General features: G+C 43.3%; 1 protein-coding gene across 2 annotated transcripts in view; it reads right to left on the reverse strand.

Moving 5' to 3' along the window:
- Positions 1-526: 526 nt before the first annotated feature.
- LOC115174472 (kelch-like protein 29) overlaps positions 527-17,921 on the reverse strand; it is a 326,402-nt gene continuing 309,007 nt past the window's right edge. For both annotated transcript variants that reach the window (XM_029733020.1, XM_029733021.1), the window contains 2 exons: positions 8,645-8,788; positions 527-1,050 (listed from right to left, as the gene is read on the reverse strand). In XM_029733020.1, coding sequence (XP_029588880.1) covers positions 8,778-8,788 — 11 coding nt within the window. In that variant the 3' untranslated portion in view covers positions 527-1,050; positions 8,645-8,777. The remainder of the gene's footprint in view (positions 1,051-8,644; positions 8,789-17,921) is intronic.

Below are 17,921 nucleotides of genomic sequence, written 5' to 3' on the forward strand. Positions count from 1 at the left end.
CAGAACAAAGACTGGGATGGCTTTTAACATACTTGAGTCACAAACACACAAGGGCCTTTCAATTTCAATTGAGGCGATGGAACTAAATGAACTATTTGTATGAAACGGAAGAGGAGTAAACAAGAAGTTGGGAACAACAAACCAAGGAGCTTTAGTCTCAAGTGGCCCTGTGCCTATATTGTGTGTGTGTGTGTGTGGTGTGTGTGTGTGTGTGTGTGTGTGTGTGTGGTGTGTGTGTGTGTGTGTGTGTGTGTGTGTGTGTGTGTGTGTGTGTGTGTGTGTGTGTGTGTGTGTGTGTGTGTGTGTGTGTGTGTGTGTGTGTGTGTGTGTGTGTGTGTGTGTGGGGGGGGGGGGGGTTAAGCTACACTATATGATACATACAGTAGCTTAGGCACCAGTACCTGACATGGCCAAGTGGATCAAGATACAGTAAGATGCCTACATTCTGCACAGGGGGTTGATGGGGGACTGAAGGGGTGGGGGGTAAAGACAACAACACTGGCATCAAGTCCCGAGGGGGTTTTAGTTGGATAGTCCAGTTCAGCGGTGCTGACCGATCGACCCCCAAAAGCTGCACACAGAGTGTCCTGTCCTAACCAGACCAAACTGGTCAGGGGGGAGTTTTCCAAAAGCTTCATAGCTATCATGACACTTTGTTTCTCTCGATAACCCAGCCCCACAGCAGAAAGAGACTAACAATAATTGTAAATGTTTGACAGTTCTGGGGGGAAAAGTGAACAAAATTCGCCAAATGAAGCTGAAGCACTTTGCTCTTCTACAAGAGGCGTGGGTCTGGGTTGTCCAGAGAAAATAAAGCCACATTGGCTACAAAGCTTTCAGGAAACTCATTCTTGACTGAACCGATCTCAGCCACTCTGGATGTACTTCTTGATGACGACACAGCCGTGTCTGAAGAGAGGGCAGGGCAGCGACTGGAAGAGCGTCCAGTTGTTGGTGTGGGGGTCAAAGATCTCCATGTTGCCCAGGGCAGGACCCTCGCTGCTCACAATGCCCCCCGTTGCGTAGATCTTACCATCCAGGATCACCGCACTGCAGAGAGAAACATTGAAATACTTACATTTAGTCATTTATCAGACACTCTTATCCAGTGATTTACAGGAGAAATTAAGATTAAGTGCCTTGCTCAAGGGCACATCAACGTAGTCGGCTTTGGGATTTCAATTCCAATGCACCCATTTTTTGAGAATACAATGTAGCAGTATTTGTATTACTGAGGTAGCCTAGTGGTTAGAGCATTGGGCCAGTAACTGAAAGGTAAGGTAAAAAGCTGATAAGGTAAAAATCTGTCGTTCTGCCCCTGATCAAGGAAGTTAACCCACTGGGTGCCCTGGATGTCGATTATGGCAGCCCCCGCGCACCTCTCTGATTCAGAGGGGTTGGGTTAAATGCGGAAGACACATTTTAGCTGAATGCATTCAGTTATACAACTGACGAGGTTTTCCCCCATTATTTATTTTACACAGTCTATATTTATCATGGGTGTCAATTATGGACCTGACTGTATGTTACAGTGTATATATATAGTACCAGTCAAAAGTTGGGACACATCTACTCATTCAAGGGTTTTTATTTATTTTTTACAATTTTCTACATTGTAGAATAATAGTGAAGATATCAAAGCTATGAAATAAAACATATGGAATCAAGTAATAACCAAAAAAAGTGTTAAACAAATCAAAATATATTTTAAATTCTTCAAAGTAGCCACCCTTTACCTTGATGACAATTTGCACACTTGGCATTCTCTCAACCAGCATCATGAGGTAGTCACCTGGAATGCATTTCAATTAACAGGTGTGCCTTGTTAAAAGTTAATTTGTGGAATTTCTTTCCGTCTTAATGCGTTTGAGCCAATCAGTTGTGTTGTGACAAGGTAGGGGTGTTATACAGAAGATAGCCCAATTTGGTAAAAGACCAAGTCCATATTATGGCAAGAACAGCTCAAATAAGCAAAGAGAAACGACAGTCCATTATTACTTTAAGACATGGTCAGTCAATCTGGAAAATTTCAAGAACTTTGAATGTTTCTTCAAGTGCAGTCGCAAAAACCATCAATCGCTATGATGAAACTGGCTCTCAAGAGGACCGCCACAGGAAAGGAAGAACCAGAGTTACCTCTGCTGCAGAGGATGAGTTCATTAGAGTTACCAGGCTCAGATTGCAGCCCAAATAAATGCTTCACAGAGTTCAAGTAACAGACATCTCAACATCAACTATTCAGAGGAGACAGTGGTCGAAGAAACCACTACTAAAGGACACCAATAATAAGAAGAGACTTGCTCTGTCAAGAAACACAAGCAATGGACATTAGACAAGTCGAAATCTGTCCTTCGGTCTTATGAGTCCAAATTTGAGATTTTTGGTTGTAACCGCCGTATCTTTGTGAGACGCAGAGTAGGTGAACGGATGATCTCTGCATGTGTGGTTCCCACCGTGAAGCATGGAGGAGGAGGTGTGATGGTGTGGGGGTGATTTGCTGGTGACACTATCAGTGATTTATTTAGAATTCAAAGCACACTTAACCAGCATGGCTACCACAGCATTCTGCAGAAATAAGCCATCCCATCTGGTTTGCGCTTAGTGGGACTATCATTTGTTTTTCAACAGGACAATGACCCAAAACACACCTCCAGGCTATGTAAGGGCTATTTGACCAAGGAGAGTGATGGAGTGCTGCATCAGATGACCAGGCCTCCACAATCACCCGACCTCACCTCAATTGAGATGGTTTGAGATGAGTTGGACCACAGAGTGAAGGAAAAGCAGCCAACAAGTGCTCAGCATATGTGGGAACTCCTTCAAGACTGTTGGAAAAGCATTACTCATGAAGCTGGTTGAGAGAATGCCAAGAGTGTGAAAAGCAGTCATCAAGGCAAAGGGTGGCCACTTTGAAGAATCTCAACTATAAAATATATTTGGATTTGTTTAAACACCTTTTTGTTTATCACATGATTCCATATGTGTTATTTCATAGTTTTGATGTCTTCACTACTATTCTACAATGTAGAAAATAGTAAAAACAAAGAAAAACCCTTGAATGTGTTTGACTGGTATGGTATATAAACTCAGCAAAAAAAGAAACGTCCTCACTGTTGACTGCGTTTATTTTCAGCAAACTTAACATGTGTAAATATTTGTATGAACATAAGATTCAACAACTGAGATTGACAGAACAAGTTCCACAGACATATGTCTAACAGAAATGGAATAATGTGTCCCTGAACAAAGGGGGGGTCAAAATCAAAAGTAACAGTCAGTATCTGGTGTGGCCACTAGCTGCATTAAGTACTGTTGTGAATCTCCTCCTCATGGACTGCACCAGATTTGCCCGTTCTTGCTGTGAGATGTTACCCCACTCTTCCACCAAGGCACCTGCAAGTTCCAGGACATTTCTGGGTGCAACAGGTCCCAGACGTGCTCAATGGGATTGAGATCCGGGCTCTTTGCTGGCCATGGCAGAACACTGACATTCCTGTCTTGCAGGTAATCACGCACAGAACGAGCAGTATGGCTGGTGGCATTGTCATGCTGGAGGGTCATGTCAGGATGAGCCTGCAAGAATGGTACCACATGAGGGAGGAGGATGTCTTCCCTGTAACGCACAGCATTGAGATTGCCTGCAATGACAAGCTCAGTGCGATGATGCTGTGACACACCACCCCAGACCATGACGGACCCTCTATCTCCAAATCGATCCCGCTCCAGAGTACAGGCCTCGGTGTAACTATCATTCCTTCAACGATAAAAGCGAATCCGACCATCACCCCTGGTGAGACAAAACTGTGACTCGTCAGTGAAGAGCATTTTTTGCCAGTCCTGTCTGGTCCAGCGACGGTGGGTTTGTGCCCATAGGCGACGTTGTTGTCGGTGATATCTGGTGAGGACCTGCCTTACAACAGGCCTACAGGACCTCATTCCAGCCTCTCTCAGCCTATTGCGGACAGTCTGAGCACTGATGGAGGGATTATGCGTTCCTGGTGTAACTCGGGCAGTTGTTGTTGCCATCCTGTAGCTGTCCCGCAGGTGTGATGTACGGATCCTGTTGCAGGTGTTGTTACATGTGGTCTGCCACTGGCGAGGATGATCAGCTGTCCGTCCTGTCTCCCTGTAGCGCTGTCTTAGGCGTCTCACTACGGACATTGCAATTTATTGCCTTGGCCACATCTGCAGTCCTCATGCCTCCTTGCAGCATGCCTAAGGCACATTCACGCAGATGAGCAGGGAACCTGGGCATCTTTCTTTTGGTGTTTTTCAGAGTCAGTAGAAAGGCCTCTTTAGTGTCTTTCTTTTTCATAATTGTGACCTTAATTGCCTACCGTCTGCAAAACACCAGTCTCAATGTCAACAGTGAAGAGGTGACTCCGGGATGCTGGCCTTCTAGGTAGAGTTGCAAAGAAAAAGCCATATCTCAGACTGGCCAACAAAATAAAAGATTAAGATGGGCAAAAGAACACAGAGACTGGACACAGAGGAACTCTGCCTAGAAGGCCAGCATCCAGAGTCACCTCTTCACTGTTGACATTGAGACTGGTGTTTTGTGGGTACTATCTAATGAAGCTGCCAGTTGAGGACTTGTGAGGCGTCTGTTTCCCAAACTAGACAGTCATGTACTCGTCCTCTTGCTCAGGTGTCCACCGGGGCCTCCCACTCCTCTTAATATTCTGGTTAGAGACAGTTTGCGCTGTTCTGTGAAGGGAGTAGTACACAGTGTTGTACGAGATCTTCAGTTTCTTGGTAATTTCTCACATGGAATAGCCTTAATTTCTCAGAACAAGAATAGACTGACGAGTTTCAGAAGAAAGGGGTTTGTTTCTGGCCATTTTGAGCCTGTAATCGAACACACAAATGCTGATGCTCCAGATACTCAACTAGTCTAAAGAAGGCCAGTTGTATTGCTTCTTTAATCAAATCAACAGTTTTCAGCTGTGCTAACATAATTGCAAAAGGGTTTTCTAATGATCAATTAGGCTTTTAAAATGATAAACTTGGATTAGCTAACAACGTGCCATTGAAACACAGGAGTGATGGTTGCTGATAATGATCCTCTGTACGCCTTATGTACAGTTGAAGTCGGAAGTTTACATACACCTAGGTTGGAGTCATTAAAACCCGTTTTTCAACCACTATAGTTTTGGCAAGTTGGTTAGGACATCTACTTTGTGGATGACACAAGTCATTTTTCCAACAATTGTTTACAGAAAGATTATTTCACTTATAATTCACTGTATCACAATTCCAGTGGGTCAGAAGTTTACATACACTAAGTTGACTGTGCCTTTAAACAGCTTGGAAAATTCCAGAAAATTATGTCATGGCTTTAGAATAAAAAGAAATTGTAGACCTCCACAAGTCTGGTTCATCCTTGGAAGCAATTTCCAAATGCCTGAAGGTACCACGTTCATCTGTACAAACAATAGTACGCAAGTATAAACACAATGGGACCACGCAGCCGTCATACTGCTCAGGAAGGAGACGCATTCTGTCTCCTAGAGATTAACGTACTTTGGTGCGAAAAGTGCAAATCAATCCCAGAACAGCAGCAAAAGACCTTGTGAAGATGCTGGAGGAAACCACAGTAAAACGAGTCCTGTATCGACATAACCTGAAAGGCTGCTCAGCAAGGAAGATGCCACTGCTCCAAAACCGCCATAAAAAAGACAGACTGCGGTTTGCAACTGCACATAGGGACAAAGATCATACTTTTTGGAGAAATGTCCTCAGGTCTGATGAAACAAAAATAGAACTGTTTGGCCAAAATGACCATCGTTATGTTTGGAGGAAAAAGCGGGGACGCTTGCAAGCTGAAGAACACCATCCCAACCGTGAAGCACGGGGGTGGCAGCATAATGTTGTGGGGTGCTTTGCTGCAGGAGGGACTGGTGCACTTCACAAAATAGATGGCATCATGAGGAGGGGAAATTATGTGAATATATTGAAGCAACATCAAGACATCTATCAGGAAGTTAAAGCTTGGTCGCAAATGGGTCTTCCAAATGGACAATGACCCCAAGCATACTTCCAAAGTTGTGGCAAAATGGCTTAAGGACAACAAAGTCAAGGTATTGGAGTGGCCATCACAAAGCCCTGACCTCAAACCCATAGAAAATTTGTGGGCAGAACTGAAAAAGCGTGTGTGAGCAAGGAGGCCTACAAACCTGACTCAGTTCCACCAGCTCTGTCAGAAGGAATCGGCCAAAATTCACCCAACTTATTGTGGGAAGCTTGTGGAAGGCTACCTGACACGTTTGACCCAAGTTAAATTATTTAAAGGCAATGCTACAAAATACTAATTGAGTGTATATAAACTTCTGACCCACTGGGAATGTGATGAAAGAAATAAAAGCTGAAATATATCCCTCTCTACTATTATTCTGACAATTCACATTCTTAAAATAAAGTGGTCATCCTAACTAACCTAAGACAGAGAATTTTTACTAGGATTAAATGTCAGGAATTGTCAAAAACTGAGTTTAAATGTGTTTGGCTAAGGTGTATGTAAACTTCCGACTTCAACTGTAGATATTCCATAAAAACATCTGCCGTTTCCAGCTACAATAGTCATTTACAACATTAACAATGTATTTCTGATCAATTTTATGTTATTTTAATGGACAAAAAATGTGCTTCTCTTTCAAAAACAAGGAAATGTAGAAGTGACCCCAAACTTATGAATGGTAGTGTGTGGTGTGTGTGTGTGTGTGTGTGTGGTGTGTGTGTGTGTGTGTGTGTGTGTTGTGTGTGTGTGTGTGTGTGTGTATGAACATCACTGCTGTAACCATCCTGTTCATGGTGTAAATATTAATTAATCATCAGAGAGAGAGAGAGAGAGAAGCAGAGAGAGAGAGAGAGAAGCAGAGCGAGAGAGAGAGAAGCAGAGAGAGAGAGAAGCAGAGAGAGAGATAGAAGCAGAGAGAGAGAGAAGCAGCAGAGAGAGAGAAGCAGAGGAGAGAGAGAACGAAAGAGAGAGAGAAGACAGAGAGAGAGAGAGAAGCAGAGAGAGAGAGAGAGAGAGAAGCAGAGAGAGAGAGAGAAGCAGAGAGAGAGAGAGAAGCAGAGAGAGAGAAGCAGAGAGAGAGAAGCAGAGAGAGAGAGAGAAGCAGAGAGAGAGAGAGAAGCAGAGAGAGAAAGAAGAGAGAGAGAAGAAGCAGAGAGAGAGAGAAGCAGAGAGAGAGAAGCAGAGAGGGAAGCAGAGAGCAAGAGAGGCAGAGAGAGAGAAGCAAGAGAGAGAGGAAGCAGAGAGAGAGAAGCAGCAGAAAGTGATAGAAGCAGCACAGAGAGAGAAGAAGAGAGAGGCAGCAGAGAGAGAAGCAGCAGAGAGAGAGAGAAGCAGCAGAGAGAGAGAGAAGCAAGAGAGAGAAGCAGCAGAGAGAGAGATATCTGATCACTGAACTTGTTGCTGTGAGGGGATATTACTTTGTCACATTCTCTCAACATCACATGACAACATCGCTTTCCGAGAGAGATCATAATTAAAATGTGCCTTTGTGGAGGGAGAGAAAAGTTCTGAAAAATATCTTTACAAATTTGCTCATTTGATGTGTGGAACAGAAACAGAGGAGTGTGTGTGTGTGTGTGGGGGGGGGGGAGGGAGGAGGATTAACACTTTAGCTATAAACTGATTACAGTTTTGTAATCACACTGGGGGCTGGAGCAATCTATATTTACATAAAGGTACACACACAGCTGATTAATACACAAACTCACAGCCCACAAAAACAAACATCACTGAGAGACACACACCATGAGATTATTACATAAAGAGTAAATCCAGTCCGAAAAAAAAGCACGGCTGATCCAGATGGAACACATTGCGGCTAAAGCCCAATTTGGCTGTTAAAGATAAACAAGGATAACTCAGCCAGGACATGGAAAAGGAAAAATGAAGTGTCCAGTTTAGTTTATAATGACTGCTGGCGCATAGAGCTGAGTGTGTGTGTTGTGTGTGTGTGTGTGTGTGTTGTGTGTGTGGTGGTGTGTGTGATATCACCTAGCACCAGTCTTATTCAGTCAGACCTAGGTAAAAGCTAAATGTAGTGGAACAGCTGCTGGTGTAATGTGGGAATAGTTTAGCAATAATAACCTCTGGATCTCTGTCTTCCCAAATGTATTTCTGAGTATCTGTCTAGGGTGTATCCTATGCACTGGGCCCAAAGTTTGGGACTATACAGACCTGTGACTTGACTCGGAATATACAGCATTTGACTTCAGACTTGACTCATATTCCTGCTTAATGACTTTTCGACAAAATGTTTTTGAGACTGAATAAAACAATTCTAGCAGGATTCCTGTAGGAAGTTTGCATTCCTGTACTGACCCCTAACTTACAAACATTTATGGTGGTGTTCATACTGCCCCCTACAGTGGTTCATGCTAACCCTTTACCTGCAGAACTGTCGTGAGTGGTTAATACTGGTTCGTATGGGTTCTTACCTGCAGAACTGTCGTGACTGGTTCATATTGGTTTCGTATGGGTTTGTACCTGCAGAACTGCCGTGAGTGGTTCATATTGGTTCATATGGGTTTGTACCTGCAGAACTGCCGTGAGTGGTTCATATTGGTTCGTACGGGTTTGTACCTGCAGAACTGTCGTGAGTGGTTCATATTGGTGCGTGTGGGTTCTTACCTGCAGAACTGTCGTGAGTGGTTCATGTTGGGGTCCGGCTTGATGTTTCCTTTGTCTGGGTCATAGATGGTGATGGCCCGGGCATAGGCTCCTCCCAGAATAAAGATGTGCCCATTCAGAGTGACCGCTGGGGCTACTTATTATCTGGAGAACAACACAATGAGATGCACGTTAGAAACACCGACAGAAGTGAGGTAGAAGATTGAAAAAACGGACAGAAGGGGAGTTAGAAGTTACATGTTCTATCTCTACATGTGTCTGTTTTAAATACTTCTTTTTATTTAGTGAATGCAAAGTCCTTTAGCCAAGTGATTGCTTCCGGTCCTGCTGGATTGATGGTGAGTAGGCGTCCGCTGAGTTTGTAGATTAGACAGACTGCAAGAATGTGGTGCATGGTTTGCTCCAACCCCACAGGCACATACTGTAGGGGGCTTGCTTTAATGCCCATCGTTGGAGGGTTGGCAAGGCATGGGCTGGATATGTATGCCAGGACAGGGAGCCAGGAAAGCGGGGTGGATTGCAGTATGCCAGTGAATGATGCGCATGGTGGTGTTTAGCTGTATGTCGACTCTGTGTGTGTGTGTGTGTCGACTCTGTGTGTGTGTGTGTGTGTGTGTGTGTGTGTGTGTGTGTGTGTGTGTGAGAGACGACCTTGACCAGACAGGTGCATATTACTCTGCTGCTGAGAATGAGAGTGCCGAGGTATGAATGGTGGTGGTAGCAACGCCCCATGTTGAGCCAACTTGTTTGGAGATGAGGTTGTTCCTGGTTTTGACCTTGGCTGCTGTTGTCCTCAGGTGCTCCCAGAAGCTAAGTGACCTGTCCAGGGTCACCCCAAGGTATATGGAGGTGGGCTGGTGCTCTAGCTTGTGGTTGTTCATCTGGTGTTGAGCTCTATATGCCTTTGCGTTATGGAGGTGGAATATACTGGATACAGTTTTTGCTGGGCTTGGTTGGAGTCGCCATTTGTTGCAGTACTGTTGCCAGTTTTGCTGTATCCTCATTTAGGGTTTGCTCCAGGTGTCAAAGTTTGGAGCTTGCGTTGCCAGGCATATGTCTTCAGAGGAATAATGAATTTTCGGAAGGTGTTTTCTGGGAGGCCATTTGTGTAGAGGTTGAACAGATGCCAGCACTGTGCCTTGGGGGAGACTGTTGGGTAGGTCTCTTCCAGGTACTCTTTGCATCTCTGAGGTGGACTCTGAAACATCTATGGCTCAATAGTGTGATGATTTGGATTAACTAATAGGGGAGGGGACCGTGACTGCTTCAGGAGGAAGCCGTGCGCCAATAGTATCATAGGCAGCTGTGACGTCAAGAACGACAGTTTGTTTTGAGGTTTTTCTGGAAGCCATTTGTGGATGTAGTGTTAGAGGAACATTCCACCCCAAAACTACTGTATTTGTTTCATTAGTCCATTTTCTTATTAATTAAAAAAATATATATGTTTTGTCCATTGTTGATAGAGTCCCAAAATGTCTACATTCAGAATTTGCATCATACCGGCTGTATTTTGTAGTTTGAAAGTTCTTTATCTTGAAAACTTGATTGCTGACATGCAAAACATTTTGGGACTATACCAACAATGACTAATGAAACAATACCAAAAGATAGTTTTTGAATAGAAACAGACACATGGAGGTAGAAGTGTTATATCTACAAAGGAGAGAACTGAGAGACACAAACAAGAGAAAATAAACAGCCAGAAAGAGAAATACACTATACAAGTATGTGGACACCCCTTGAAATTATTGATTTGGCTATTTCAGCCACACCCGTTCCTGAAAAGTGTATACATCGAGCACACAGCCATGCAATCTCCATGGTAGACACTGGCATTAGAATGGCCTTACTGAAGAGCTCAGTGACTTTTAACGTGGCACCGTCATAGGATACCACTTTTCCAACAAGATCAGTTCGTCAATTTCTGCCCTGCTAGACATAACCCGGTCAACTGTAAGTGCTGTTACTGTGAAGTGGAAAGTCTAGGAGCAAACAATGGCTCAGCCACGAAGTGGTAAGCCACACAAGCTCACAGAATGGGACTGGCGAGTGCTAAAGCGCATAGTCACGTAAAAGTCTGTCCTCGGTTGCAACACTCACTACCGATTTCCAACTGCCTCTGGAAGTAAAGTCAGCACAATAGTTGAGAGTTTCATGAAAATGGGTTTCCAGGGCCGAGATCACCATGTGCAATGCCAAGCATCGCTGGAGTGGTGTAAAGCTCACCGCCATTGTCTCTGGAGCGTGGAAACAAATTCCTCTAGGTTGATGAATCATGGGTTTGGCGCATGCCAGGAGAACGCTACCTGACCCAGTACATAGTGCCAACTGTAAAGTTTGGTGGAGGAGGCTGTTCTTCATGGTTTGGCTAGCCCCTTAATTCCAGTGAAGAAAAATGTTAAGGCTACAGTATACATGACATTATAGACAATTCTGTGCTTCCAACATTGTCGCAAAAGTTTGGGGAAGCCCTTTCCTGTTTCTGCATGACAATGCCCCCGTGCACAAAGAGAGGTCCATACAGAATGTGGTTGTCGAGATCTGTATGGAAGAATTTGACTGGCTGCACAGAGCCCTGACCTTATAACTCATTGAACACCTTTGGGGATGAATTAGACAGCCGACTGCAAGCCAGGCCTGATCGCCCAACAACCCGGCCCCACTAATGCTCTTTTGGCTGAAATGGAATCAAGTCCCCTCAGCAATGTAACATCTAACATCCAGGGACCTATATAATAGCGGTGTCAGAGGAAAGCCCATAAATTGTCAGAGACGCCAGTCACCCAAGTCATAGACTGTTTTCTCTGCTACCCGCACGGCAAGCGTTACCAGAGGGCCAAATCTAGGACCAAACAGCTTCTACCCACAAGCCATAAGACTGCTGAACAATTAATCAAATGGCCACCGGACTATTTACATTGATGACACTGCTGCTACTGGCTTTTTACTATCTATGCATAGTCACTTCACCCCTACCTACATGTACAAATTACCTCAACTAACCTGTACCCCATGTATAGTCACTTCACCCCTACCTACATGTACAAATGACCTCAACTAACCTGTATCCCCATGCATAGTCACTTCACCCACCTACATGTACAAATTACCTCAACTAACCTGTACCCCCATGTATAGTCACTTCACCCCTACCTACATGTACAAATGACCTCAACTAACCTGTATCCCCATGCATAGTCACTTCACCCCTACCTACATGTACAAATACCTCAACTAACCTGTACCCCCATGTATAGTCACTTCACCCTACCTACATGTACAAATGACCTCAACTAACCTGTACCCCCATGCATAGTCACTTCACCCTACCTACATGTACAAATGACCTCAACTAACCTGTACCCCCATGCATAGTCACTTCACCCTACCTACATGTACAAATGACCTCAACTAACCTGTACCCCCGAACACGGACTCGGTACCGGTAAGCCCTGTATATAGCATCGTTATTGTTATTTTATTGTGTTACTTTTTATTATTTATTTACTTTAGTTTATTTGGTAAATTTTTCTTAACTCTCTTAAACTGCACTGTTGGTTAAGGGCTTGTAAGTAAGCATTTCACGGTAAGGTCTACACTGTATCGGCGCATGTGACAAATAAAGTTTGATTTGATCGAGTGGAAAGCCTTCCCAAAAGGGTGGAGGCTGTTATAGCAGCAAAGGGTGGACCCAATTCCTTATTAATGCCCATGATTTTGGAATGAGGCGTTCAACGAGCAGGTGTCCACATACTTTTGGTCATGTAGTGTAGAATTTTATAAGCCTGGGATAGATAGAAGTTGAAAACACAGATGAGATGAGCTAGAATGAAAACCAGGCAAAACCAAATAGAAGTTACTGTTTCAATTGTATTATCCTCATTGCAGAATCTCCCCGGCTATAATGGCATCATTTTGTTTTCCATGTCACCTTCTGTCTAGAGCTGCATGCAAAATCACATCTACATTCCTCTTATCACTTCCTTGAGTGCGAGCTCGAGATTAAAAACTACGGTTTTGGGAATTTTACAGTGAACGGATAACAATTGAAATAGCAGAATTCATGAATCAGCTTGACGTTATTGTTTGTGCTCCAAATGTTTTATACCTGGTTCCAATATAAAGGACTTAAGTCTCAATAATTTACTATTGGATTACACCCTATGGCAATCCTCTGTGTGTGTGTGTGCGCCCCCCCTATATATATATATACTGTGTATATATTATATATATATATATTATATATATATATATACACTGTGTGTGTATGTATATATATATATATATATATATTATATACACAGTTGAAGTTGGAAGTCTAGATACACACATTAAAACTAGTTTTTCAACCACTCCACAAATTTCTTGTTAACAAACCATAGTTTTGACAAGTCGGTTAGGACATCTACTTTGTGCATGACACAAGTAATTTTTCCAACAATTGTTTACAGACAGATTATTTCACAATTCCAGTGGGTCAGAAGTTTACATACACTAAGTTGACTGTGCCTTTAAACAGCTTGGAAAATTACAGAAAAGATGTCATGGCTTTAGAAGCTTCTGATAGGCTAATTGACATCATTTGAGTCAATTGGAGGTGTACCTGTGGATGTATTTCAAGGCCTACATTCAAACTCATTGCCTCTTTGCTTGACATCATGGGAAAATCAAAATAAATCAGCCAACACTTCAGAAAACAAATTGTAGACCTCCACAAGTCTGGTTCATCCTTGGAAGCAATTTCCAAATGCCTGAAGGTACCACGTTCATCTGTACAAACAATAGTACTCAAGTATAAACACCATGGGACCACACAGTCGTCATACCGCTCAGGAAGGAGACGCGTTCTGTCTCCTAGAGATGAACGTACTTTGGTGTGAAAAGTGCAAATCAATCCAAGAACAACAGCAAAGGACCTTGTGAAGATGCTGGAGGAAACAGGTACAAAAGTATCTATATCCACAGTAAAACGAGTCCTATATTGACATAACCTGAAAGGCCGCTCAGCAAGGAAGAAGCCACTGCTCCAAAACCGCCATAAAAAAGCCAGACTACGGTTTGCAACTGCACATGGGGACAAAGATCGTACTTTTTGGAGAAATGTCCTCTGGTCTGATGAAACAAAAATAGAACTGTTAGGCCATAATGACCATCGTTATGTTTGAAGGAAAAAGGGGGAGGCTTGCAAGCCAGAAGAACCATCCCAACCGTGAAGCACAGGGGGGGGGGGGGGGCAGCATCATGTTGTGGGGGTGATTTGCTGCAGGAGGGACTGGCTGTACTTCACAAATAGATGGCATCATGAGGCCAGGAACATTATGTGGATATTGAAGCAACATCTCAAGACATCAGTCAGGAAGTTAAAGCTTGGTCGCAATGGGTCTTCCAAATGGACAATGACCCCAAGCATACTTCCAAAGTTGTTGCAAAATGGCTTAAGGACAACAAGTCAAGGTATTGGAGTGGCCATCACAAAGCCCTGACCTCCATCCCATAGAAAATTTGCGGGCAAAACTGAAAAAAAGCGTGTGCAAGCAAGGAGGCCTACAAACCTGAACTCAGTTACACCAGCTCTGTCAGGAGGAATGGGCCAAAATTCACCCAACTTATTGTGGGTAGCTTGAAGGCTACCCGAAACGTTTGACCCAAGTTCAACAATTTAAAGGCAATGCTATCAAATACTAAATGAGTGTATGTAAACTTCTGACCCACTGGGAATGTGATGAAATAAATCATTATTCTGACATTTCACATTATTAAAATAAAGTAGTTATCCCAACTGACCTAAGACAGGGAATTTTTACTTAACTGAGTTTAAATGTATTTGGCTAAAGTGTATGTAAACTTCTGACTTCAATATATATATATATATATATATATTATTTTTTTAATTTAAGGAAAAAGTCCTGTGCATGGATTGAAATGTGAGGATATTGCATATAATGTAATCTGCTACTGCATGGAGAAAATGGGAAAAACAAATGGGGACAGACTCTACAGTCTTCCTGTGGAAACAATCATACACAAAACACCCTGGGTAGGGTAAGGAATTTAATCAAACTCCCATGCAGAAACCTTACACTGGTGAATAAAGTTTCAAACAATGTAAATTGTTGTGTATTAATGTGCCTAGACCTTTGCAACGACCTCTACCTCGCTTCTGACCCCCCCCCCTTTCCTCCTTAAGGCACACATGTACGCACGCACACACGCTTGTCGAAGCCCTATCAATGTACCTCACACTCTGACAGAGCAATCGTCTCCTAAACGTTACAGCTGGCCAATTTATGACATCATGAATAATGCAACACCCATCCCAGCGTAGCGTTTTGTTTTTCACCTCCATCCACCATGTCCGCACACACACACACGCCACATCCCCTCCAGTGCCTATAAAGCAGGATGTGTTTTAATTAAAATGCCATTTTGCCAGGCGTGACTGACGACAGGCCGTTCAGGCCGTCCCGCTCTCTTTCACTCCATCCCCTCTCGCTCTGTGACACTCAGAACCCTAGGCCTGTCACTATCAGTGACACAACGTGGCTGCCATGTCTGGCGTGTGTGCAAGTGTGTGTCAGTCACAGAAGGTTTTGTATTAACTGTCTCCAGAGACAGAATGCAAAGCTATTCCTTGGGACTGCTGTTCTACTGTTCTGCTTTACCAACGAAAACACTTTCCCAGCCTCAGATGAGCCCCTCTAATGTCCTGAATATTAAGCTCAGATTGAGCACTATATTAAAAGCAAGCGGCGGTCAGTGCCGTTTAAGGTGAGGGAGGACAAATTCTATTTTCATGAGCATGGCTTATTTCATTACAGCATATTGGATGATTTCATTCATATTCCATTCACCCAGTTCAATGTAACATCGATAGGTTTAGGCTAATACATGATACTAACGTTTCCCTATACGCATCATGAGTTGCTACAACCTAGCCTAGGAATGAAGTTTACAAAGTAGGTGCACACAGGTCGAAATACAAATTTGAGGTGACAGACAGTGACATTCAATACCGCCTTGCACGCTCTTGCCTGCAGCTAGTTGATATAGGGGTGGTAATCATCCATTGTCCAACAGTGTGCAAACTAGAGTTTCTATTGGACAAATTCAGGTATGATTATCCCTGTTTGTTCCGTTTGCTTCCATTTAAGAAACGTTTTTCAACAGAAACGGCGGAATGTATACACACCCCTGATCCCGCGTAAACAGAGTTCACTTTCATAGCAGCCATGTCGTATTCCTTCTCTTCCCTTCGCTTGTGGACTTCAATGCACAACACATCAGCTGTTATGTAACCAGGCGAAAATACCTTTCCAAGCCAAACCACTACACACAGCCTACATCGCTGTCACCATATTAGCTAAAGTAACGTCATAGTCAGCATAGCTAATATAACTAACGTGTTAGTAAACCCGCTACAATCATGCAGTATCATTTGTGTACAGTCAGTAAGCAGTTACACCTGCGGGCCCCGGTGGCAATACATTTGTAAAACCAAAAGCTTACCTTGAATTGGAAGAGTTCCAGAGTTGTGTTGGAAAGTCATAGCCAGCTAAACATAACATACCCTCTGTTTGAGCAGGGTGTTTCAGTAGGCTAAACTAGCTAGCTGCATTTGCTAGCTAAGTAAGTGAAAGTGAAAAAAAGACAAAATCTCTCTCTATTTCTCTCTTGCTTCTTCATTTTAGAAGAAATGAATTGATGCAACTGTTCAACTATTGTCTTTCTCTCTCTGAGTCACTACTCACCCCATTTTATACACTGCAGTGCTAGCTAGCTGTAGCTTATACTTTTCAGTACTAGATTTATTTGATTGGGTGGACAACATGCCAGTTCATGCTGCAAGAGCTCATAGGTGGAGACGTCCTCTGGAAGTTGTCATAATTACTGTGTAAGTCTATCGAAAGGGATGAGAACCATGAGCCTCCTAGGTTTGTATTAAAGTCAATGTACCAGAGGAGACGGAAGCTAGCTGTCCTCCGCTACACCATGGTGCTACCCTACAGAGTGCTGTTGAGGCTACTGTAGACCTTCTTTGCAAAATTGTGTGTTTTATCAGTTATTTGGCGACGTGATTATATTTCGTATAGTTTTATCTAAAAAAGGATATTCACTGAGGAGGATGGTCCTCCCCCTTCCTCCTTTCAGGAGCCTCAACTGATTAAAAGTGCCTTATATACTATACGTAATATTTTTATATACGTAGGAAAACCTCAAAGCCAGATATCAGTAGTAGTGAGTCATATAAAGCAGAAAGAGCACCTTTTTTCACTTCTAACTCTTCCTTGTTTCACATCTGACCACAGGAGTCAACAGATGTGTTTTCCACATGTAGGAAGTGAATATCTGTCTAACATGAAACCAGTGTCTCATATCTGGTCCAACTCTCAACACTGTCATTGTTTCCTCTCCTTAGTCCAACAGCAGCTGGAGTAAATGATGGTATCTGATACCAATCTTAGTCACTACCGGAGTGATCTCATACATCACACGAACAAAGCCTGATAAGATTGGACTCTGATTAGACTACAAAGGACTGAGGAGCAGACATCACAAAATAACTACAGTGTTAGTTTACTGGATAGAGAGGTACAGTCACAGATCAAGTCATGCAGTCATTGACAGTGGTTCCACTACAGCACATGTAAACATTTAGACAAACACTAGTCTCTTCTTAGTGATTTAAGCCTATGATTTCATTCTGGCCCTTCAGAATGACTACAGGGGAATGGGACAATGAATCCTCAGTTTACTGAGCCAAGAGACTAGATAAGACCCAATCACAGGAATGATCTCTTAAGGTTAACTATTCCCATGATGTTTCCTGTTATTTCCTGTTATTGTTGCCTGACAACTCACCCTGAATTTAACTCAGCTGCTCTGACGATCGCTACATACATTCAGTCTGAATCTGCCATCCTCGAAGTCGTTTGTGCTGACGTCAAAATGAGGGACGTTGTACAGTAATTGCAGCACAGGAGGTTGGTGGCACCTTACTTGGGGAGGATGGGCTCGTGGTAATGGCTGGAGCGGAATAGGTGGAATGGTAACAAATACATCAAACACGTGGTTGATAACATTCGCTCCGCTCCAGCCATTATTATGAGCTGTCCTCTCCTCAGCAGCCTCCAATGAACTGGAGGAAAGCAAATCCAGACTCATCGCAGAGAGGAAACAATAGCGGGCGTGACGTTTGGCCGGAGCAATGTGGATGGGTAGTCAGGCCACTGTTATTGTGTAACAAGAGGAAAATAGAAGTAAGACGTAACTAAGGTTT

Source organism: Salmo trutta, chromosome 35, assembly GCF_901001165.1.
Source record: "Salmo trutta chromosome 35, fSalTru1.1, whole genome shotgun sequence".
NCBI classification, from domain to species: domain Eukaryota; kingdom Metazoa; phylum Chordata; class Actinopteri; order Salmoniformes; family Salmonidae; genus Salmo; species Salmo trutta.